General features: G+C 40.7%; 1 protein-coding gene across 1 annotated transcript in view; it reads left to right on the forward strand.

Annotated features, from left to right (window-relative positions):
- SLC7A11 (solute carrier family 7 member 11) overlaps positions 1 to 24,615 on the forward strand; it is a 62,924-nt gene that overhangs the window by 31,087 nt on the left and 7,222 nt on the right. Inside the window, exons 7-11 of the mRNA XM_031064811.1 lie at positions 17,241 to 17,364; positions 18,534 to 18,637; positions 19,104 to 19,200; positions 22,614 to 22,763; positions 24,516 to 24,615. The exon at positions 24,516 to 24,615 is cut by the window's right edge and continues 69 nt beyond it. Of these exons, the coding sequence (XP_030920671.1) occupies positions 17,241 to 17,364; positions 18,534 to 18,637; positions 19,104 to 19,200; positions 22,614 to 22,763; positions 24,516 to 24,615 (575 nt within the window). The remainder of the gene's footprint in view (positions 1 to 17,240; positions 17,365 to 18,533; positions 18,638 to 19,103; positions 19,201 to 22,613; positions 22,764 to 24,515) is intronic.

The following is a 24,615-nucleotide window of genomic DNA, read 5'->3' on the forward strand; positions in this document are numbered from 1 at the left end:
AACCCAAACTAAAATCCAAATAATTGGTTTCTTTCTTTTTTTTGTTAACTTCAATTACGTTGGACTGGATTTTTGGATTTGATAGTGTGGATTATCCTGTAGTCTTGTAGTGAAGACATTTCTTTGGCCCTGTAATTTTTGAGACTTTCAACATAGTAGCTACCATATATAATTAACTGAGGATGCAGATTCGGTCCTTCTGTTCTTGTTTTCCTCATTCTTGGCTGTTGAATGCAAATTCCTCCTGCCTGAGTGTCCCCTGCCCCACAGGAGCATGAGGTCCTCCTTCACAGCAGTGCTGTGTCAGAAGAGAGAGGGAATGGAGAGCACAGCTGGAGAGCACAGTGCAGCCCGAGTCTGGAGGGACCCAGATGTATGCAGAAAACACTGCAAATTCCCTGCCTTGTCTTTGACAGATGCACCTTGTGTCTGAGCAGTGCTCTGAATTCACAGAGCAGGAGATGTGGGCAGCAGAGGGTCTGGGAAGATGACTCACTGCATTAATTCACCCGTCATCCAGGTGGTCACAGGGAGCAAAGGCTTCAGCAACAGGGATAACAAAAGGGCTGCAGATTTCATCGGGCACTATTCCTCTTCCTTTCCTCTGAGACAGGCAGAGGCAGCCACTGTGTGTGCCTGCTGCTTTCCAGAGGCTGCATGTTTTCTTAAGACATTTAGTTAGGGATGCTGTTACAGTCTATGATGTTCAGGGATGTGTACGTGACACACAGTCAATACATATTATCAGATATTTTTATTTATTTTTTCTTTTCCCATATGCAGTTACTTGCTTTTTTCCCCCCACCCCATTTTTTTGGGTGCTTATATCACTGTTGAGTCCTGTGGTGAAATTCCACACCGTGGGAGAGATGACCCTGGGGTGCTGTATCTTTGTCATTGGCAGCTGCTTTCTAAACCCCAGTTTAGCATTTGAATTGGTTCAGCTGTCTTCAGATCTTTCTAACTCCCACTTCCTCTTTATTATCTTTCTCTTTAAGTAAAAAAAAAAAAAAAAAGAAAAAAAAAGAAAAAGAAAAAAAGAAACACGATGTTCTGTTTAGAAATTGACTGCAGTGAAGAGCTACCTGCGGCAGGCTTTAAACTGATATATGAGCCAATATGAGTAAATTAGAAAAGAGAGTGATGTAATCTGCAGTGTCTGTAAAGATTTCAAAGATATACCTTGATCATTAATTAAGACAATAAGGATGTCTTATAAAACTGCAGTTGAGAAGACTAATAATTCACTATTGAATGAAGCAAGGCAAGGTCACTTGTATAATTGCCTGCTCTAACATTTGTATTCCTTGTATAAAATACTCCTACTCACATAAAAGTCAAGCTGAAGGCCGTGGAAATATTCAGGATGAGACAATGCAGTTTTCATACCTAAAGTTTTGTGCACGCTAAAGAAACACAGTAGTTGTCTTTTTCTATGTATTTGTTTGATTTTTATAGACTGAATTATTATTTCATACAGAGTTAACTTATAGCAGACACCTGGCATGGGTGTTGGAGAAGAGTGAGTGGGAAAATGGCAGAATAAAAATGAGTGCTATAGATGCATGGTTCGATACAGTATTGCTGTGCTGGGTTTTATCTGTGGATATGTGAGTTGAATTAATAGTGCTACCTCTGCTCTTTTTCCTCTAATTGTCTGATAGAGAATCTGATTCTAGCTCATTTTATGTCTCAAAAATGTAATAAGGATACTGCCAAGACATCAGTCAGAAATCAGGAAGGTAGTCTGTGACGGTGTTCACAGGGGTCTTAGGATGAGGGAAGAGATGAGGATCTGACTCCATGTTTCAGAAGGCTTGATTTGTTATTTTATGATACATATTACATTAAAACTATACTAAAAGAATAGAAGAAAGGATTTCATCTGAAGGCTGGCTGAGAATAGAAAAGAAAGAATGATGATAAAGGTTTGTGGCTCAGACTCTATCCGAGCCAGCTGGGCTGTGATTGGCCATTAATTACAAACATCCAACATGGGCCAATCACAGATGCACCTGTTGCATTCCACAGCAGCAGATAATCAATGTTTACATTTTGTTCCTGAGGCCTCTCAGCTTGTCAGGAGGAAAAAATCCTAAGGAAAGGATTTTTCATAAAAGATGTCTGTGACAGTAGTCAGCTACCTAAAAAATCAAATCTATGCAGCAAACATAGGTGGAGGATGAAAGGAAAAAGATAAGTTGCAAGGGCAGAGAGTGGAATACCATACTGCTATATCCCAGGACACAGGGGCAGTAGTGGTTCTGTTCTGTGTGTGCTGTTGGGAGGGAGGATGGTAAGGCAGGGTGGGAGTGCATGCTGCCTCAGGGATTGTCCTCCTCCTCTAAGGCAGATCTACATTAAGGCAATACTTCAGAAGCCATTGCTTTGATATGTTTGTTTCTGTTTATGTAGACTCTGTGGCTTAAGATAAAAGAACCAACTTGAAATGAAAATGACTGGATGAATTCCTTCAGAATCCTGGAGACAACTGAAACTTTTTGAAGATCATTTGTTAGAACTATTTGACAGTCCTAAAAATGCATCGTTGGGGCAGGATCCTGGGAGGGTGGGAGAGGTTCCTGCAAACCCACCAGATGAATGGACATGTGAATGCCTGGGCTGCTGTGATGCCTGTCCTTATCTCTTTTTTTTAATCCAGGGCCAGTGGAGAAAGGGGGTCTGGACTAATCTCTTCTGAGGGGATGATGATTGAGCAGACTGGTCAAGGGGAAAGTGTCCCTGTCCATGGCAGAGGGTGGAACTAGATGGTCTTTAAGGTCCCTTTCAACCAAAACTATTGCATGATTTCAATCTTTTGGTTTTTACAAGTGACTGTTTTCGTCAGTTCATAGGTGACAATGGAAGGTATGGGTGAGGTTCTGCTTGCAGTGTACACAGAAGGGGCAAACATCTACATGGAAGTGCACACTTAGGATACAAGCCCTCAAACAGGCTTTCCTCTGCCAAGCCTGTGGCACCTCTTCTGAGGAAACAAAGTCCAGGGAGCTCAGGTGGAGGAGCTTCCTGCCCTCCCTCCTGCTCCGGAGTGGAGAAGGCGTGTGCTGGGTGCCAAGACTGTGGCTGGCTGCTGCAGAGGGTCCTGCAGCCGCTCTGTTTCATGGAGCTTTGGTGTCTCCAAGGTGTGAGGATGTGACAAGCCTGTGTGCTGGCCCTGTCTGTCCCCACAGTGGCTATTTGGTGCGTGGTGTTGTGCCAGTGCACAACATATTGCTCCTTTCTAGCCCTCGTGGCTCATTTTGTTTGCCAATGTGATAACCTGCTGAGTGTAAGGTTTGTTTGCTTTCCTGTTGCTGGTTTTACTTTTTTGTTTTTTTAAATCACTTCTGTTTGTTTATGTGAATCATGGTTACTATGAATCAGCTCTCCTAAGGAAGTAAAACAAATGTTTATCTACAGTCTCTCTGGGTAGCTGGAAAAATCGTAATCTGCTTTACCAGCAGGGTAATGTAACACAAAATATTGAAACCTTCGAAGTTTCCATTGCCCTGGATTTTCCTTCATTTTCACCAGCTGAAACACATGCAAAACTATTCTAACATCTATTTCTATTTCACTGAGTTACGTAGCAGTACCTGAAGAGTTTCCTCTTCATGGGAAACCTGAGCTGCTCAGCAAAATATTCATGGTGGGAATAAAAATCCCTTGCAAGACTGATGCTCTGCTGCAGAACAGAGTGTATTTTACTGGAGAGATGAAGGGTTTCTCAGGGCTGAGCAGCTCTTCTCTTGGCCACAGTGAAGGTTCCATTAGACATTTTCATTCTCTTTTGGTGGTTCATAAGCAGGGAGCCTGGCTGAAATTACTGTAAAAGTGATGGGCAATAGTGTATTAGGGGTAGATAGAAACATGGGTAAATTCACGAGGGTGACAAGTCCAGCTGAGGTGATTCAGAGCAGTCACTGAAGCTGCACCTCACATCTCCTGTCCTAGGTCCCAGGGGTGTTGCACTCTTTGTGACAGCAAGTGTGTTTTATAGAATTTCTAGTGTGGGTGCTGCTCTGTGTTGTGGGTAAACCTCTCTCAGATTTTCTCCTTCCCACTTTAAAACTGGAAGCGGGCTTTGTCTGATGCTTGAGCTCTTATTTCTGTGTTTACCAACAGCATTAGCTCTTGTGGAGGTGACTCAGAGCACTCACCCTAATGTTTTGGTCTGAGAATTAAATCTGTGTTTCAAATAGCACTGAAATCTAGCTGTAAACCCCAGCCAAAACCCTGAAATTCCTTATGAAATTACATGTCAGCCTTTTCTCATGGGTACTGCCAGTGTTGGTTTATAGCCTGGGTATAGAAAAAGAGGTCTCACAGCCATTTATCCTGGTATTTGTGAAAGCAAATGACCCCCACTACCTGTGGTTGTTTATATAGGGCAGCAACAGCTACTTTAATTCATAGTGCAGTGTTGTGATCTGTATGTGGTGCATCCTCTCCTGGAGCCAGAAGGGGATGACCCTCTTCTGCCACTTTTTATTTCATTTTCTCTTTAATGCTGAGCCTCAAAAATGAGGAAGAGCAGAGTGCTAAGGCAGTGTTAGGTAAGCAGGGTGTTACACCAGCACATGTAGGAGCATCTTGCTTGCCATTAACAGTAAATCTTTTACTGGAGTATACCATTAGGCTGATGCTGGCTGGCACCATCTGACAGAGGTGGTGATATGACTGTCAGAGAAAGTAAGACAGCATTTTTTGCTGGGATAAGATACAAAATCGGAGAATAAAATACAAACAAAGCAATGGGCAACAAAAATTGCAAGGGCCATATGCTCTTTATTGCAGTCATGCACATCAGATTGGAGTTTTATAATGCACAAAGAGTTAATAAGACGTGCCATGCCACCATGAGTAGTTGGCATGGTCACAATTCCAATAGCAATGGTATTACACACACAAGAGAAGGAATATGTTCCACTTACTTCAGCCAGCACAATGACTTACTCTGACACAGTCTTTTTGTATGAGACATTAAATGGGATTCTCTTATCTGATTGTTCATTTTTAATAGGTAGTGAGATTGCTGGCTTGTATTTAAGATATGTAATAGTCATATCAAAACGAGACAATTTGGCTTTGTATATCTTTCCTGTAGATGAGTACATAATTTCCCGTGTTACAGCAGAATTTCCATCAGGGAGAATTGATCTTTACCTAGTGAATGCTAAGATTGTTAATCCCCTGCACACCCCTTCACAGCATGGTTTAGTGAATGCTAAGATTGTTATTCCCCTGCACACCCCTTCACAGCATGGTGGCTGTTTTATGGGTGCTTATGGGTGTGCAGATGTTCTTGGGAGCAGGTTCTGGTCACTTACATGTTGATAGTTGGCTGTGAATATCTTGGAATTTTAAACACAAAGTGAGTGATATTTTATTTATGGAACGACTATTGTTAACTAAGTGACCATTAGGGTTTTTAGTCATTTAAATTACAGTACAGCCTATATCCATGAAATGTAAACTAAGAGGATTTATATAAGATTGTTAATGCTCCAGAGGTGCTGTGAAGTGAATAATCTGCATTTCACAAGTAGTGGTGCTGTGGTTTATTATGTCAATCCTCATTCACTTGCAGCACTTGCTGTTGAACAAGTGCTGTTATTTCCAGCTTCACCTTGACATTATGTTTTGTTTATTGTCAAAAAGTGGACTATACAATAACAGTATTTAATTTTTTGAAGTATGATGGAATGGAAAATCCCTTACAAGAATAGTTTTGATACCATCATTTGGAAAGATCTGACAGCAATTTAGAGACCTCCTCCATAGATAATAAGAATGGATAATGAATAGGAGCACTCTGATATGGCAAGAGGTTTAACTTCTATGTGGGGGTGTTTTAAAGGAAAGAAAATTTACATTCATCTAGCACTGTAAAGGAATGACAGGCACTTCTAGTTTATCATATCTGTTTATTACAGGAAAAAAACCAGTTGCTAAGCAAAACCAGATAAAAGTAAAGATTTATCCACAACGAATGTAGAAGACCATGAAATTAATTTTCCTTGGGCAAAACTCCCATTAGAGGATAAGCTGCTTGTGAGTCTGAGGAAGAAATATTTCAATGGTCGTGAAAAAAAAGCAGCAATCCTTTAAGATTCTTGCTTGGTGATTGTAAAAGTCATGAGCAGAGGCTTTTTCTTAGTTGCAGGCTATCCCAGACATGAACAGATCCAAGCTTTAGGCCACCTCGGCTTGGTGTTAAGTGTTGACAGAGTCACGATGCTGTACTGGAATGACCCTGGAGTGCAGTGAATTACATATTTTCTCTGCTTTTAAGAATATATTTTTGCCCACAGAGGCCCAAAAGCTGCCATTTGCTTTGTGCTTATTTTGGTTACTGAAAAAATGTCTTGCAAGCATTATTGCTAAACTAACACATAAATTTGTCCCGTTCCCCGGAGCTGGTGTTTTTAAATGGGGTCCTGCAAGAAAAACGAAGACAGAATTTTTATCAGGATCTGTTGCAATGTACAGAAAAAGGGGTAATGATTTTAAACCAAAGGAGAATAGGTTTAGATTAGCTATGTGGAAGAAGGGGTTTACAATTGTAAAGCAGTGGAATGGGTTGCCTGGGGCAGTGGTGGATGCCCCATCCTGGGAACATTCAGGGCCAGGCTGGGTGGGGTTCTGAGCTGTCTGATCCAGGGAAGGGGTCTGTCCTCTTCCCAGGGAAGTAGGACTATATAACGTTTAATGGTCCCTTTCGACCTAAATCTTTCTATGATAATCTAGGTTTGCTTTCAAATGCAGAAGTCAGGGGGGCTGGTGCTGGACAGGCTGCTGTGGAGTGCCAGGATGTAGGGATTTCTGATGGCCGGTACACGGTCCTTTTAGGCTGATGTTATGGGTCAGGATAAGAGATAATGTGGTAAATTCTGTATGAACCCTCATTATCACTTTCATTTTAAGATTTTAGCATGGAAGAATAGGGCATTTTTGCAGAGGGTACACCGAACAATGTGCAATTGCAAAGATGAGTCAGCCTTAAAATCCTGAGTCTCGTTGATTATACTGTCCAAGATAATTGAAATAGGCTACTAAGTCTGGCTATTTCATGTCACTATCAACTGCAGGGAACTTGATCTGCAGCAGAGTTTCAGGATTAACTCTCTAAGGTTATGTTTAAGGTTATGTTTAAGATTTCTCAGTTTGAACACAGAAAAAGGAAACTTCAACCTTACTGGCCATTCTGAAAATTGTGCATATTTTGATTCATGATATCACTTCATCAAAAGAGACAAGGATAAGCTTTTCTCCTATGCTTGTGATTGTAGTTTCAGCATTATGAAGTTTTAGTGAGAGAGGATTTCAGCTTACTGTTTCCCTACTCAAAGCACAGAAGGTAATAAAATAGAAAAAGTTGATATTCCCATTTGAACTCCATTCAAGTGCTTCCAGTTACTGTGTGCTGCAAAGGCATATTTAAGCTCACATTTGAAGTTTTCTGGATTTCTGTTCTATGTCAGAACTCCTACAGAGTTATTTCAGTGGCTGTATAGGGCTGTCCCACATCTCTAGGTGCTTTGCTGGGCTGTCCTTAGCAAGACCAGAATTTCCCTGCTTTCTGCAGAGAAAACAATTTATCTGCCAGACAGCCACCTTCATGGCAGTGCAGTATTGTTAAGACATCTCCTTTTAATTTCATTTACACCTTTTTTGTATCTTTAAAAATGCTAATGCTTTAAGGCACCTGCATTTACCATTTTTCTCATTTTGAATTTCTTCAGAAGAAGACCCTGTCTTGGTAAGTGATATTTCGGTTTCCATGGTGCTCCTTATTACAAATAGCGGCTCTTTTCATCACCAAATGGTGCAATTTTCATTCATGCTGAAATATCAATGGCAACATACAGCAGCAAATTGTTCCTTTATGATCCTTGGCATTGTGGAAACCCTCCTGCTCAAAATTAAATGTCAAGGAATTTAGCAAGTATGAAAAATCTGACTCCTTTTATGCACATACACGCAGAGGTGTATGCTCTTCCCTCTGTAGATCTAAGCATTTACCTTCCTTTATTCCTGTAGGGAGCCATTAATATGCTACCAGTGATGCTTCCCAAAAAGTCCAGCTTTTAGAGGGGTTAAGGGGATAGCATTCCCTCCTGTACCTTCCACTGGAACTGAATGAGGAGTTTGGTATTCAGGCTACTTGTTGCCAGGCTGTGAGTGTGAGTAGATCATTTTGGGGATGATAGCAGCCTTGCCTGCTCCCTTGCATTCCTCAAAGTGCTGCTCTGTCATTTGCCCTCACCCAAATTACAAACGTAGACAATAGAAATACACACGGATCAAGGCAGGGCTCTGCTTCCACCCCAGCCCCACTCCCTGCAAACCCTGAGGTACTTGTGGCAGTGTGGGGAGGGTACTGTGACAGGCAGCACTGTTTTTAGTGGGCTTACCCTGGCCATGATATTGTTATGCAGGAGATGATGGGTTAGGTTTCTCAGTTACGTGCCCTGACCGGCACATTGCCCAGATCAGGTTCCCTTGTTTATAATTCTAAATATCCCTCACTCCCCCACTGCCAACTGCTGCCAGTGGTCCATCTTTCCTAAGAAAAGTGATCCTGTCTGGAGAAAGTAGACACTGTTCATAAATCAGGTACTCAGGGAATTAATAATTTCAAATTCCCAGGAGAGCCCGCTGTGTCACAGACATCTTTTATGAAAAATCCTTTCCTTAGGATTTTTCCTCCGAGAAACTGAGAGGTGTCAGGAACAAAATGGAAACATTGATTATCTGCTGCTGTGGAATGCAACAGGTGGATCTTTGATTGGCACATGTTGATTGTTTCTAATTAATGGCCAATCACAGCCCAGCTGGCTCAGAGAGTCTGAGATGCAAATTTTGTTATCATTCCTTCTTATTCTTAGCCTTCTGATGAAATCCTTTCTTCTATTCTTTTAGTATAGTTTTAATGTAATATATATCATAACATAATAAATCAAGCCTTCTGAAACATGGAGTCAGATCCTCATCTCTTCCCTCGTCCTCAGACCCCTGTGAACACGGTCACACCGCTGTAATAAATTGAACTATTTTTGATACACAATCACTTCAGTTCTTCCCTTTTGCATTTATTTAAGTCTGGCAATGAGATATGCGATGATATGGAGTAGTTAAGAGGAAGTTAGACCCACTAGACCCACTAAGTAAAGCAGCTTGGAGGAAGTGCTTTGGATTGTGCCTCTGCCCCCTTTCCCCTTCATTTCCATGCAGGAGCTGGGTGCAGGCAGATGTTTATTTTTTACAGCCCTGTGTCAGGTTTGTTTTTATGGCTTCCTTGCCTCCAAGCAAGCACCATGATTTGCTAGTGCTTCTCACCATGATCTACACTATTGGCAGTACTGGGAGCACTTCCACAAATAGACCTCAGGAGAAAATGAAATGCTGGAACTTTCTTTGAGAGAGCAGAGGTTCTCCTTTCATCTTCTGTCTGGGAAAGAGCTGGGCAATAAAAGTAAAATCTGAGGTTTTGTCTCTCTGGTGGAAAAGGTCACAAACTTCCTCGAGGACATTAATGTTCACTACAAATGAAATAAAAGGAGGGTGATGTTAAATGATGATGTAAGATAGAAACATAGAAGTCATTCATCAAACCCAGGAGTGACAGTATATTTGTATTTGAATCCTCTGAATTTAGACTCTGCTGCTCTTTAAATGGCAAGCTTTTGTGAGAGTGGCAGACAATCTTTTAACTAGGTCGAACCTAAACCTCACTTTTATTGCAATACACTAGATAAATAACCACTGTCTTCTGGCCATCTTCACTACCATTTCAGGTTCTGAAATGCAAAATGCAGAGCCTTTGCTAGAGATCCTGCATTTTCCAGGCACCTGGCTGTACCTCTGGTTAAGCCTCCTAGACTCAAAAATAAGTACACTTGATTTCCTAGGGTAGGCCTAGTTCCCTGCAGGTATGACTGTAGCAGTAGGAAAGAAGAGCAAGCTCCTTGGGACTTCCAGGTTGTCAGGAGGGATGTAGTAATGCCATTTGTAATAACCAAATGTGGCTTTTATTTTGCACTTGAACTTGGGGTCAAGTTACAGTGCAAAATAAAAGCCACATTTGGTTATTCACATGTCTTTTGGACACAGCTGTAAACTTAGTACAGTAAGTTTGCAACATGAAGATGTTGAACACTAGCACTTGATGTACTTACAGAAATAGAGTTGACTGAGAAATCGCAGGGGGTGGTTGATACTTTATGTTTCAAGTCTGTATTCTATTGCTTCTTTTAAAGAGATTTTAAAAATTAGTCCCCATAGTAGCTCTGTGTGCTGCACCTTATGCTTCATTTCTGGCTCCTAGGAGCACTCACATGCCTGCTATAGAAGAAAAGGCTGAGCAGAGACAGAGGGACTAATATTTAGTGCTGTAATCTCAAAAGTTCTTTGTGTATTTAGCTGTCATCTTTGACATCTGCTGTGTTGGCATAGTTTTCTTTGGGAATGCCAGTAGTGCTATGCATTCCATGCAAAACGATTCAGGATCCTGCTTGACCATGAGGAGTGTCTCTGGCTGGTAGTCCAAGTTTCAGAGTTCATTCTGCTCTTCCAAGAAAGATGTTTCGTAAAAGGTATTGACTTGACAGGGTGGGGCTTGACATAAATGAGCACTGTGGTCAGATATCTGGCTTGGCAACCTGAGTGTACACAAAGACATCACAGCCAACTTTAAACATCTGTTAAAATAAAGCCAATCCCCTTGTGAGCATAACAACTATTCTCAGTTTCTCCAGGGCTCTGGACAGATTTGCCTCTTGAGACTTGAGTTGGGAGAGTTTGCCTGAAAGGAGATATTTTATGGAGGAGTGTTACCCTGTGCAATTAATACCTAACTCTTGAGGCAGTATTTATGCTGATTAGTTTTTGAGGAAAACCTGTTGGAAAGAGCGCTGAAAACACCTGAGAAGTTAATAAAATTTCCTGCCTTTTGCAGCACACTGAATACACAGTATGACCCTTTAAAGTCAGTTGGTCATGGAAGACCCTATTTGCAAACTGTAAGCAATTATAATCTGAACCAGTGAAGCCAAACACTGAGAAGACAATAAGTAATTAGCACAGCAGAAGCTCTTTTCTTCTCTTTCTAGGTGGTAGAAGGCAAGAAGGCTTTGAAATGCAGACTGCAGCCTGATTCTTCACTCTTTAATCCCGGTGTCATGCTGCTGTGTCTCTGAAGTAAGAGATATGGAACCAAAGCATGGAAATGAATAAGGGGAGCCCTTTAAAACTTCACTCCAGCAGTAGCTTCCATGGAGCAGGTGGTGGTATAAATGAGAGTGCATCTTAATGACTGGGCTTTCCTTTCTTTCATTCCTCCTCTCAAAATCAAAAAAAGATCACAAGATGACAGAGGGCAGTTATATAATTGGATATTGTCTAAGCTGCAAGCCCACAGACTGCAAGTTCCTCTGATCTGGAACATAAGGATGGGACATATTGGAAGGCAGTGAAGAGATGTTTTGCTGATGGGAATCTTCATTAAACAAAACAATAGCTTGTCACTGAAGTCAGCAGTTGCTGAGACACTGGTTAGCATGTAGAAATATGTGGAGCTGAGAGGTGCAGTGATGATGCCCATCCCTTCTGTCTCTCTATTCCTGGCTTTGATTCAGTCCTGGGAGGTGACCTCCTTTGAGGGTTTACATCTGCGTTTTCTCCTAGCAGATGGATGAGATTGTAGTCTTTTCACCTGTTGATATGGTGAGGATGATTTGATCCCTTCAGTGTAAAGTCTTGTCTTATAGGCTGCTTTTTACATGAAAAACATGTCAGGGATAAGTGAATTTATATTGAAATGTGCTGCTTGCTGTCCAGGATTTAGGATTGACACAGCTCATGGAATGACCGCCTGGGAATGGTGAGAGACATAGTTTGGACTCTGGAACACAGTGCTTACTAAGGCAAGCCTGAGTGTCTTCTAGTCTTGCACTGAAGTCCTGGAAATATTAAATTTCTCTTGCCACTTTATGTATTTGTTTTGGTGGGGTTTTTTTGTGTGTTTTTTTTTTTTTTTTTTGTTGTTGTTGTTTGTTTGTTTGTTTGTTTTTTGTTGGTTTTTTCCCTCAGTGTCAGGTTATTTGGATAAATTTACTCTTGTGATAAATTTGCTCTTTTTCTGCTAAGTTTTGGTGCTATGGGCAGTGCAGTGGATGGTTAGATTTTTTTTTAAGAGTACCAAAATCTGGAAAGAGTTCATTTGAAAAATTGCTTAGCAGATTGCAAATGGTGAATAAATTATTGGACAAGGGAACTTTTGAAACTCCTCTGGTGGTAAATTTTCAACTAAGGAAATATAGAATATACAGCATCATGCTCATGAAAACTAAGTAAATCCTTGCCCATAAATCATATGAGGGAATTAGGATTTCTTTCCTTCTTTGTTATTGGCATTCTAAATTTATATGCAAAATTATCTTCCACAATTTTTTTTACTACAGTAAAGATGTAATTTCATGTAACCGTATCAGTAATTAAGTTATTTATTTCAACCTTTTTATTTATGTTTCCTGGCTGGGTCCTGCTAGCGCAGCTTTGTCCAGGACAGCTGACTATGTTGAGTATTTGTAAAACCTGGCTTTGATATGGATGCAAGGAAGAGGTTTTGGTATGACCTCTAAGTGACAAAGAATGTGGCAGGAAGGTGCCTCATCGTTGTGAACTCAGCTGCCTTCGAGGGGTGTCTTTGACTGCGTGGTTGTCATTTCATAGGGAAAACAGCCCTCAGTGGACACGGCTCTTAGTGCTCTGTTTGCTGTTATAAAAGTTGCCATTAACCTGGAATATGTGCTGTACATTTCTAGGAATGTTCCTCAGCTGATTTGTTGACATGGTTTTTGTCACCCTAGGGTTCTTCCTCTGACTTTCTCTCTTTTTTCCTTTTATACTGTTTTTTTCTCCTTTCCCTTGCTTGCTCTGCTTTTTCTTGCAAAAATATTTGTAGGAGTAGAGATGTACTAGAGCAGATTATCAGAAGATCTATGATTCTGCAGCACTAAAGGTTAAATGCAAAACCCAGTGGTTATCCTGATTAGCTGAACCATATGCCCTGGTGCCTTTTACAGGCTCTAGAGGAAGGAAATTTGCTTCCAAGCGATATACAGCATTGCTTGGCAACCATTTCAGCCCTGTATGGCACAGGATGGGCTAGCTGTATTCCCAGCCCTGAACTTGTGTGTGATGGTAGGCTCCTTGGTGACTCTTTTTCTGGGAATCACAAGGTAAATGCACTCTTTGTTCAAGTGTGATTCTTCATTACAGTTACTCTGTATATAGGGCAGAAGGGGAAGATTTAGCTTTGAATAGCAGCTAGGGATGGGTAAGTCTTAAATGTATGAAGATTCAATTCAATTGTAGTCAACATTCAGCTACATAGAAGCTATCCTAATTGTCTGTCACCCACTTTTTAAAAGGCTGTTTAATTATATGGTCAACATTGTCCTCATTCAGATTTCCTCAGATTCCCTTTGATACTGATTTTCTTCAAAGATTTGGGAGAAGACATGAGTATTGCAAAAAGACTTACCTGGCAGCAGCTTCCCCTTCTAACCAATTATGGAATTTTCTCTCTGTAGTCCAAAAGTCTCAGCTAGTTGTGAGGCAGCTGTGAATTTGTTTTACACCAGAAACATGGCTTATCAGTATTGTGGGCACCCTGTGTTCTGTGTGATTCATAGAATGCAGCAGTGAAAAGGTGGAAACTGCATCAGTAGAGGCAGTTTAATTGAGACTAGAGCCTAGGTATGATTTTTCTTATTTAGAGACAAGATTTGGAAGTCTGGAGAGTATCTAAAATATTGCAAGAAAATTGGTACAGTGATCCTCTAAGGAAAGGAGGTAGTCTTTATTGCTAATGGCATTATAGCTTTTATTCTAGCATGGAGACTGTAGTTCACAGCAGAGAATCTGATAATGGGATTCTGTTTCAAATTGGGAACAGTCTCCTAAACTGGATGAATAGAAAAGACACAATTTAAGCTCTCACTCAGTGGTTTTGCATATGGTTCCTGCCTGTCTGCCTGTGTTTTCAGGTGTTTTGAGGACTAACGCGAATCTGAATGGAGGTGTCAGTGAGAAGTGAACCATACCGTACCGCTTATCCTGGAAATCTCAAAACTGGCCTTTTATTTCTGTCTGAATCTGCCACTGGAAGCAGTGGGTAATAAGCAGCGCTTGGAAGGGCTGTGCAGGGATACCACAGCCCTCTGAAAGCTCACTCCTGCCAGGAGACAAAAGGTGGTGCAGCCTGAGCACTCGTTTCCTCCAGGAACAGGGACTTGAGAGCTGAGAAGTCACAGCATCCCTTGTGCTGCTCCAGGCGCTGGGTTATGATTTGCAGGCTTTTTAATGAATAGTGCTTCCTGACTAGTTCTGGCTTGTTCAGGGGTTTTATTCTTCTGAGTGTGTTTGTTGGTATTACTATCCAAGGGCGTTAGCACTCTTCAGCATAACAAAGCAGGACTTGAAGTGCTCAGATAATGGTCACGTTTTGTGAAAAATTCCAATCACTTGTTTTTTAAAATTTTAAAAGTTTAATAGTAATAAAATGGTTATAACAATAGTAATATAATTAGAGTAATAATTATTTGGACAATTTGGATTAGGACAATATGAGAGAATAGAAACAAAGAGTTATGGATGTCCAGGTACCTTTTTCTGGGCAAAATAAGCCTGAAAAAGGACCCACATTAACAGAGGATTAACCCTTAAAAATGATAGCCTGTTGCATATTAATACACTTCATACATGATGCATAAATTCCATTCAAACAAAGGATTTTGTCTGGTCATCGTCAATTTCTTCCTCTCAATCCTAACGGTGTCTTCAGGGCTGAGTGAGGCGAGAAGTCAGTTTCTTCTGATAAGAGGGCAATAAATTCTTTTTCTCTGAAAGATTTAGGTGTCCTGTGGCTGCTATCTCAGTGCGAGTCCTTTCTTTAGAAAAAAAAGTATCCTACATAGCACAGTTTCTATTTTAACATTATATTTTAACCTAAAACTATATTTAACACGCTACTTAAGAAAATGAATACAGCATCACTTTCTAAGATAACACATATAATATTCATTTTAATATTTGTGAAAAGCCAATCATAAAGTACGCATTCTTCACACATTTGGAAGCTTGATTCTTAGCCCCACCACCTCCTCCCCATTTTGAATTGCCATTTTGTTATATCACAAGTTAAACTGGGATTTAAATTAGATGTGGATATAAGGTGTTTAGTAAGAGTTGGAACAAACAAAGATAATCTATTAAGTTTAGCACTATGCTTTCAGTCATTTAAATGGTATTTGTGAAAAAAGTCCAAATTTGCTATATTTGGCTGAAAACACTCTTTTTAAGGTTGGAGTCAGGGCTGATTTTTCCAAAAGCTTGGTGGTTGAAGCTTTCACCTGCGATGCAGAAAATATAGATAAAATACCTGCTCTGAGAGGCTTTAAATCCATGTATCCCTACCTTGAATCAGATGCTAAGAGGATTGAATTCAATTTATACACCCAGGTCAGGTAAGAAGCTTAACCCAACTGATTGCAATATATCTAGCAACTTACAGACCCCATTTTGCCTTCTATTATCTGTCTGACTTACAAACCTCATTTTGGCATAAATTATCACCACACAGAGCTGCAGTTATTTCTTGTGTCCGTAACTGTGGGTTTTCCAGCAATACAGCACCTGTATTCTGGGCTCTTTGCTCTAGTCCTTGCTGTCATCTTCTCCGTCAACAAACACACCCTACAAGTTGACTGGCTTTCCTTCTTCCAGTTTCTTCACCTGAGATGTGTGCATGAGGTAACTGTGGCTTAATACAGTATCATGATGTCTACTCAGATTTGGTGTTACATTCCCAGCACGATCCTCTTACCCACCTGTGTGTCTGGGTTAATGGGAGCATTTGACACCATGGTTTCTGAGGTGGGCAAGATGTGCAACAATGATACCATCCTGTTTTACTTATTTATAAATACATTTATTTATTCAGTCTCAGGTTAGAGCTTGTTTTCAGCTCTATACAGCCATAATGACGTGAAGGATCTATTTGGGAAATAAAGTGAAGAAGATCCTTAAATTCTTACCTGGCTATGTTTCTTCGAGAAAAAAATATCAGAAAAGAAAGATCTTTGTGTTGGTTTTCAAAATACCTTTTCCTTTGAGGTGATTACAATAGTTCTTGAGAAATGTGCTTGTGATCTCTTCTGGAATACCAAAATTCCTAGTCCTGTCTTTCCTTTAGCCACCTGCTGGGGTGACCTTCTTTAAATATGGCAACCACACCATCCCTCCAAAAGCAGCCTTAATATAGAAAGCTGGAAGGAACCAGCCCTGAAAGAGGAGCTCTCAGCTGTCCTCAGAGCGACTGTACATGCCAGCCTTGGAACTAAAGGATTGGTTTCAGATCTGAGTTTTTTCTTGGTGTGACGTAGATATCAATCATATTAGGTGGAAAGAGACTAGCTTAACACTTGGGGCACCTGGGTTTTTCTCCTGACTCAAACATTTGCTTGCAGTGTGGCTTTGGACAGATTCACTGTGCCTCTGTTCCTCCTTTTAAAAACAGAAATAATTCCACTTTTCTGACTAGAAGGACATGCTACATAAAAGTTTGGTGTTATTATTTTTTTGTTTGTTGTTCTGTATTTTAGCTAGGATGGCAGGGGGGTTGTGCTTTTCAGCATCATTTGTGCTGTACTAAATTTACAAATTTGTACTATTTCCCTTTCTGTGTCATATTCTGCTCTCATGTTCCCCTGAATAGTGAGAGAGATCACTGGGATGTGGTAAGGTGTGGAAAAGAAGAAAAACACCCAGGAGGAAAGGGCAGAATTTTGCATGCTGGATGGATATTTTGGTATCCAGGGGAAGATGTCAAACACCTCCAGGTGTTTGGGTTCAGCTTGCAGGTCAATAATCTGAGTAGGCAACTTAAATGGGAAGTGGGGGACCAATGGGAAGCATGGGGGCCATAAGCCCCCTTGGTGTCCCCAAAGGACTCCTCCCTCAAATGGTTTCTCACCTCTTCATGATAAACCTATTTCCTTTGTCCAGAGGGTTTTGTTTATTCTTTTTTTTTACTGGTAGTTTCTAGTGATGATATTTTGAGATCACTAAATGCGCATTCACCATCATTAGTGGCTTTTTCCCCATGTTATTTGTTTCATGTTCAGGGATTAGCAACCAGATTGCAAAATAATGAGCTGCCTTGTGTATTTCAGAAACATACCCCTCGCAATATGCATTTCAATGATTATCGTCACAGTTGGCTATGTGTTAACAAACGTGGCTTATTTCACTACAATCAGTGCTGGGGAATTGCTGCTTTCAAAAGCTGTAGCAGTGGTAAGTTACAGAAGAAAAATACAAAGATATGTTCCTGCTGCAGTTATGTTTGTTGATATTATTCTAATTTTCAGGGGGGACAAAGATTGGGTTGACACATCCAGTCAGGTTTTAGTATGGCAGCACTTATTAGCATCCCAGTGAAATTTGATTTTTGACTGATGAGTGGGATTGCAGTTCAGGTCATCGGTAGCATTTATATTGTAACATCGGACTGTATTTATTTACCTCTTATAACAATGTCAATAGGACTTACATTTCATAGCCAAGTACATGCTTGAAAAATTCAGAGCTAAATTGTAAACTCAGCTCCTGGGAAGCAGGAATTACAGATATTTATGGAAGAGAGAACTCTGAACTATCTTAAGTGGCAGAATACAGTAACTTTGTCTCTGCACAATGTGTGTCCTGAGTACTTGGGAAGGGGGTTGCTGTGAATACTGGAGCTCATTTGGGAAGGAGTTGCAAGGCAACCTGGCCAGGAAACACTGCTTTGGTTGTCCTTGCTAAATTGTGGTGATGACACTGATTTTTATATTTCTGGTATCTGAGGCACAATGAGGAAATAAATAATTCCATTTCTTTTCCAGTAGTGATACTGCCTGTGGCTATTTCAATTGACGTGAGTTTTGAAAAATGACCAAATTCTGTAGCTAATGGGAGATCTAGAAAGAAAACCTTTTATAAACACGACAAAAATTATGCATGTTGCCTGTGGTGCCCCAGACTCCAATTAAGGCTCTTCTGCTAGCCTAAAACACTAAAGCCTGAATGGATAGATGATACCACTGGGTAGTACCAGCTGAGTGCAAGGAAGGCTGTAGAAAAAAGGTATTAGGTGTGCAGATCAAACCTTAATACATTCAGGTCTTGATCTTCTTCTTTGGAGCCATAATGGTTTAAATTGACATGAGTCTGGGCCTAATTCCACCTCCTCATCATGGCTTCAACTGGAGCCGTGCCCTTCCACATGCCCTCAGGGGTAGGGGTAGGACAGCTCAGCTGTAGTAGCTGAACCCTCACAAAAGAAGCAACAAATGCACTGCACGATTTTCAGTGAGGGATGCAGAGAAGGGGGATAACTAACACCTTGATAATTGGTTAATAGAAGGAAATGATTTTCCCGCTTTATGAAAAATCATTGTGTGTTTCTCTCTCTTTTCTAACAGACCTTTGCCGAACGACTGATGGGAAACTTCTCTTTAGCTGTGCCTGTGTTTGTTGCTCTCTCCTGCTTTGGATCTATGAATGGTGGCGTTTTTGCAGTATCCAGGTGAGCACTGCTGATGTTCCTGGGGGTCAGGGCTTGGGAGACACACTGAAAGTGTGGAAGCAAGGGGAAGGGAGAGTAGGGTTTATTCCTTTAGTGGGATATGATAAATGACTACGCTGTTTAGCAGGTGTAGGGCTTTTTCTCACTTTGTGTGGGGTACTATTTTTAAAATCCTTCGAATGGTTTGGAAATGAATGTCTCTGAGGCTAGCCCTCAATCAATGGCTGCTTTTTTTCGCGTAAAGGAGGAAAACTGGAGGGAAAATATTAACTCCTTCCCAACACCAGTCAAGGGACACCTTCAGAGATGGTTTTGCTTTCTGTGTGGGGGTTTCTCCTTCCAGTGCTTTCATTTAGAACACCTCAAACAAGACAAAGAAGTTCTGCTCTGCTGACTTTCATGAGCCACTTGGCATACTCACAGTAATGAGCACATTTAAAATCTGTCCACATTTATTTCCCACCAGGATGTTCTTCGTTGCATCCCGTGAGGGTCACCTTCCAGAAATTCTCTCCATGATTCATGTCCGCAAGCACACTCCTCTGCCAGCTGTCATTGTTTTGGTAAATCATACAAACAAATGTTCCTGCACTAGAATTCATATTACAGGCTTGCTCTAGAGGATTCAAACAGAATTTGGGCGCTGCTTGAGTCTCATTTATTAATGTGAACGTGGGCTTTGGGCAGGGTGGAGGACAGGAGAAAGGGGAATGAGATTTGTGAGTTGTTTTTATTCTATCATCTCCTCCTTGCTTTCTTGCCTCTCACTGCAACCTAATTCATATCTTATTGCCCTGAATTTCTAAGGACCTGATAGTGGTGAGCTAGTTGCCTTTCAGAGAAACAAATCCTAGTTAAACAAACAAGAAAGGGATTCAGTTAACTGAAAGTTGAACTAAACACCAGCATCTGGGAGTACCCTAAGGGCTCATTATACTACCTTACAGTAAAAAATGCAAGCGGTTTTGCAACTAAGATAAAGGAGGAAGAGCCCTCAGCTGTCCAGCATAGCAGTGATTACAAAACGAGAGAACATGTGCCTGTGAAATAGTCTGTGGATTTGCTAAGGAAAACCACTGGTGCTTCAGTGGAAATCCTATTACAGACTTCTAAAATAAGCAGCAAAGGTAAATGTTGGTCATGTGTTAGCTTTGCAAACTAATTTTTACGGTAAAATGTTAGGACTAAACTTCAAAGTTCAGTTTTCATAGTGGCAGGAAGATTTTCACTCAACATGCAGTCTTCATAATCCTGGGCATTCAGCCCCACTTTCAGGATCAATGACTGCAGCATATCTGGAAAGGCCTCTGCCATATTTAGGGACTCACAGCCAAAGCAGAAGATGCACCTATGAGTCTATGCTACTAAGAGCAAACGCTTGTGGAATTTAAATTGGTTTTTGCTCTTGAAGCCTATAAGCTCACTGCTGAATTGTTGAATTTTATATGCGCACATATAACCATAGGTTTTGAAGTTTTGAAAATTAGGCAGTGTGATTATGGTGAAAAGTTTTAATGAAATTAATTTTCCATAAACATTTAGCTTGCATTTTATTTCTTTGGGTGTAGTCATACCTTGTGGGTAAATTGCATTGACTGTTTTTTGTGGAATGAAATGCACAAAATGTATTAATATATTACTTTTTTCCTGACAGACATTTTCTGCTATTGCATATGGTCCTGTTACACCAGTGCATTGATTTCCTTTGAAAAAGTCAGATTCTAGTATGAAGATGGCTTTCCTTCAAAGATTGCAAATTTTTAGCTCACCTTACTGCAAATAGAGCAGTGGCAGGATATATTCTACATCAACAGTAATTTTAGCATTTCCCTATTTTATTTCTCCTTCCAAGTTCTACATGCTGTAAGAAAAGAAAGAGCTTTTGAGGATAAACTGAGAAAACAAGCATGCGTTTGAGGCTTGTTAAATTAAAAAAAAAAAAATAAACCAACACCTTTTTTTTTAAATTAAGAAATCTGTTTATGTGTGTATGTTGCTAGAGAAATTTTCCAGTCTGAACATTCACGAGACTTCCTGGCAAGCATGTGCCCAGTGCCAGGTATGTCCCTGCTGGCACCAGAGCCCCTTCCCAGCGGTGACTCTGGTGACTCAGGGGGTCACTGCTGGACTCCTGCACATCCCACTCACAGGCCAGGCTTCCCCACTGCTTTGAACCCAGGTTTCCCATGGCAGAATATCTGATGTCTCGTTCCATAAAGCCACTTAGTCCAGGCACAGGAACGCAGAAACAGCTGAGCTGGTGCCCCTGAGGAAGGACCCCTGACAAAGGAATCCTACTGCCTTTTATATCCCACATTCTCCCCAAAAGTCTTGCTCTTCCTCCCAAGTCTTTGGTTCCTAATCCATCTCCATGTCCATCCACTTTGCTGGCTTCACTGGTCTTCATTTGCTTTGGTATCCAAAGGGTCAGCAATTCCCAGCTCCTGCTGTGTCACCCAGTATCTGCTCATCTGCCTGGAGTCACCAATCTTTCATGCTCTTTGTTGTGGGTCTCAGGCTTCCACGCAGTCTGCATTTCAATCTGCATCTCAGTCTGCAAGCTGAGCTACCTGGACCAGAAGTATTCCTCACCAACACGAGGAATTTGATAGATGTGTGTATTAACTCATAGAAATCATGCTACCTGATTGTAATCCTGCTTTCTTGTATGTTTTCTTGATAGCTCTCCTTCACTTGCTTTATTGTATATAGCTTGCATTCTAGTTATAACTGAGATTTCAAGCTTTTAGAGGTTGAGTCTGTAGAGAAGAAATCTTGCCCAATACAATTCATGGTACAATTTCCCTTGACATTTACATAGGAGTTTGCTTACTATCTATATGTAAGGAACCAAGTACTGTAAGTCATTAGAGGTTGGAGGCAAGAGACCTACCTTTGAAATATTGGTCCTTCTGATTCAAATCCATGTTGTCTGCACTCCTTTGAAAAAAAAGAGAGCGAGACTGTGAATCTGGATAAATAATACAAGATAGTTTTCTATGTGTAAACATTTAGCCCAGTGTTTTACTGCATCTGCAGTTGATTTCACCTGTGGCCTTTTTATAAACCTCTCACTTCCAAGAGCTTCCCTCCTGCTGATTTGACTTACTCCTTCATGTCCAAATGCAAGGACTTTTTTTTTTTTGTCCAAATACTCCCTTGAAATAGATCCATGTAGTCTTCCCTAACCATCTAACTCACAACAAAACACTGGTTTGTACATAACCTTCTGCCTGCCTCACAGGAGCCTTGTATCTCAGACTAGTTTTTTTAATGAGGAACTGTATTTATTCTGGTGTCCCCTCTCCTTCTTGCTCTTAAATAGCTACCTGAGTGACGGCTAAATTCTTCCTTCTTCTCATAAATATTTGCATTTACAATGCGCAATAAGCCTACACTCTGCAAGTCTGGACAAAGGCAAACTCAAGCTGGTGGCAACCCAGTGTGCCCCGCTGGCATCTCATGGTGTGGAACTGCCCCTTGCCATGCCCTCTTTGCTCACTTCCCCTATGAAGCCTGGGACACTAAGATTTTTCCTTCCACAAAACACCTAGAAACTTCCGCTTTCATATGATTAGATGTGACCAAAATTTAACTGTTCTTATCATTTACATCAGCAATGAGCAAGTAAACCTGCAGTGAGCTTATATCCCACGAGAATGCTGCCCAGGATGCTCCAGCACTTTGGTGGTGCAGTGTGCCTGTGTATTTTTGTCTGGGTCGCAAGGGACAGATTTGTATTGACTATGTGTGGCCACACAGGACAGATATATATTGATCCAAAATGGTCTCAGGAGACAGCTGGACATTGATCACACACCTGATTTTATGACAAAGGCAAGCCTGAAGTCTGTGGCACTCAGGTGTGTGCATAAGGCTGTGCTGCTTGTCCCTGAGGAAAACTTTGACATCACTGCTGTAAAATAATAGAGATCGATCTACTAAACCCCTCTTATGCTCTGAATTTCTTTTGCAGCATCCTCTCACAATGATAATGTTATTCAACGGGGATCTCTACAGCCTCTTGAATTTCCTCAGCTTTGCCAGGTGGCTTTTTATTGGACTGGTAGTTGCTGGGTTGATTTATCTCAGATATAAACGTCCTGATATGCCTCGTCCTTTCAAGGTAACATCTGCTCTCTACTCTTTTACATGAATCCTCCCTCCTCTCTGTCCTGCAGTCAGACAGCAAGGGAGCATTTTCTGATGTAACAAGCTAACCTCTTTCTCAGGAAAAACCGATTTAAGAGACAACAGTTCTTTACAGTGAAGAGTGAGAGTTTTCCTGCCAGGTCCCCAGTGCTACCCCAGCTGTGTTCCATCCTGGAAAAGAATTCTTGCCTCTTTCCTATGCTTGGGGGGCAGAGACTGAAGCTGCTGTGCTGAGATGAAGGCATTTGCTCAGTTTTGCCTGTCTGCTGTGCTCAGGCTGTGTGATATGAGCTGTGTGATGCAAGCTGTGTGAAAATACCTTGAGCCCTCTGCAGCCACAGAGGGCTCAGACTACAAATATTGGGGTTACTTGTGCCAACCTGATTTTCAGCCAGTCCTCTATTTAATGTGTCCTTTGATAAAGGCCTGGATAATTTTATGACCAAATATACAAAAACATGAACAAAAAAGTCATGTCAAGCACAAGAATTTATGAGAGAGGGCATTTATGTCATTGCATATCCAATATCAAGTATGCCAATTTTCTGTGTAAATAAGTGATTAGTGTCATTATTGTAATATTTGGCACTTGCAGTGGATTGGCAGACAGAGTTATTGTGAACCCTGAAAGAAAATGCTAATAGTCCAGCCGCTTGAGTAGTATCTATTTTGGCCTTGGTTCTGCTATTTTTCTTGCTTGTTTTAAGTAGCATCATACAAAGTAAGTTGTCCCATTGTGTATCCAGAAAGATAATATCCATCATCAAAAAATTGGGAAATATATCCCTGTTCAGATGCTGCCAAGATGACTATTTTGTGAAGAACTAAGAATGTGTATTGTTGCATTCTTGTAGGTATATTAGCAAAAAAAGGAGGTATATTACTAAATAAGTACAACCTGTTTTGCTTTGATTAAAAAAAAAACTTTGACAGTACACAAAAGAGGAACAGTAATGCTTTGAGGCATGAAAGGAAGAGAACAATCTCCGAGGAATTCTCAATTTTCCATTACACTTAATGTCTCATAAGCCATGCCTGTAGGCATTTCCTTCAGAGAGTTGCTAAGAGAGTGATTGTATTGGTGTTTTTGAAAATTGAGCAAATAAGTTTGATATGGTTACTTTGTGTGCTTTCAGCAGTGACACTGGCAATGCCATCAGTCATACAGTCAGAAAGTGCTTTTTCAGTCACTATCAGGTGCATAACACTATCAAATATCTTTATCACTAGTCAAATTGCTGTTTAATTTGCTCTCTTCCTGCTAGATTTTGATTTTTACCTTAGGAAGAAAATCAATATGTCCTTAATAGTTTTAAAAGGTGATTTGAGCTCCTGGTTGTGTTTTAAAATGTTTTCTAATGGGTAATTATCAAAACGGAAATCTTTACTGTGGTTAGAGCTGCTTGCTTATATGCTGGGGGATTAGAGGAAGGACTTTTACAATGTAACTTATTTACAGTCCTTACATTTTAGAGGAAGTAAAACACTGGAGTGTTTTAGGGTGTAATTAAGACACTTCTGTGGTACTCACTGCATAGCACTTGGCAGGGCCTGGCTTCTGCATCACTGACATTTTGTGTGCCTGTTCTAGATACCCTTATTTTTCCAGAACGGTCCTGTACTGCTGGGTCATATCCAATTTACATCTTATGGAAGGTTAAATGCCTTAGTCATTACTTTACAATGATCTTATTATTTAATGGTTCTCTGTGCGGTTATTTTTCAGGTTCCTTTATTTATTCCAGCGTTGTTTTCCTTCACTTGCCTCTTCATGGTTGCTTTGTCACTTTACTCTGACCCAGTGAACACAGGGATTGGATTTGCAA

The sequence above is a fragment of the Geospiza fortis genome, unplaced genomic scaffold (genome assembly GCF_000277835.1).
Source record: "Geospiza fortis unplaced genomic scaffold, GeoFor_1.0 scaffold376, whole genome shotgun sequence".
NCBI lineage: Eukaryota > Metazoa > Chordata > Aves > Passeriformes > Thraupidae > Geospiza > Geospiza fortis.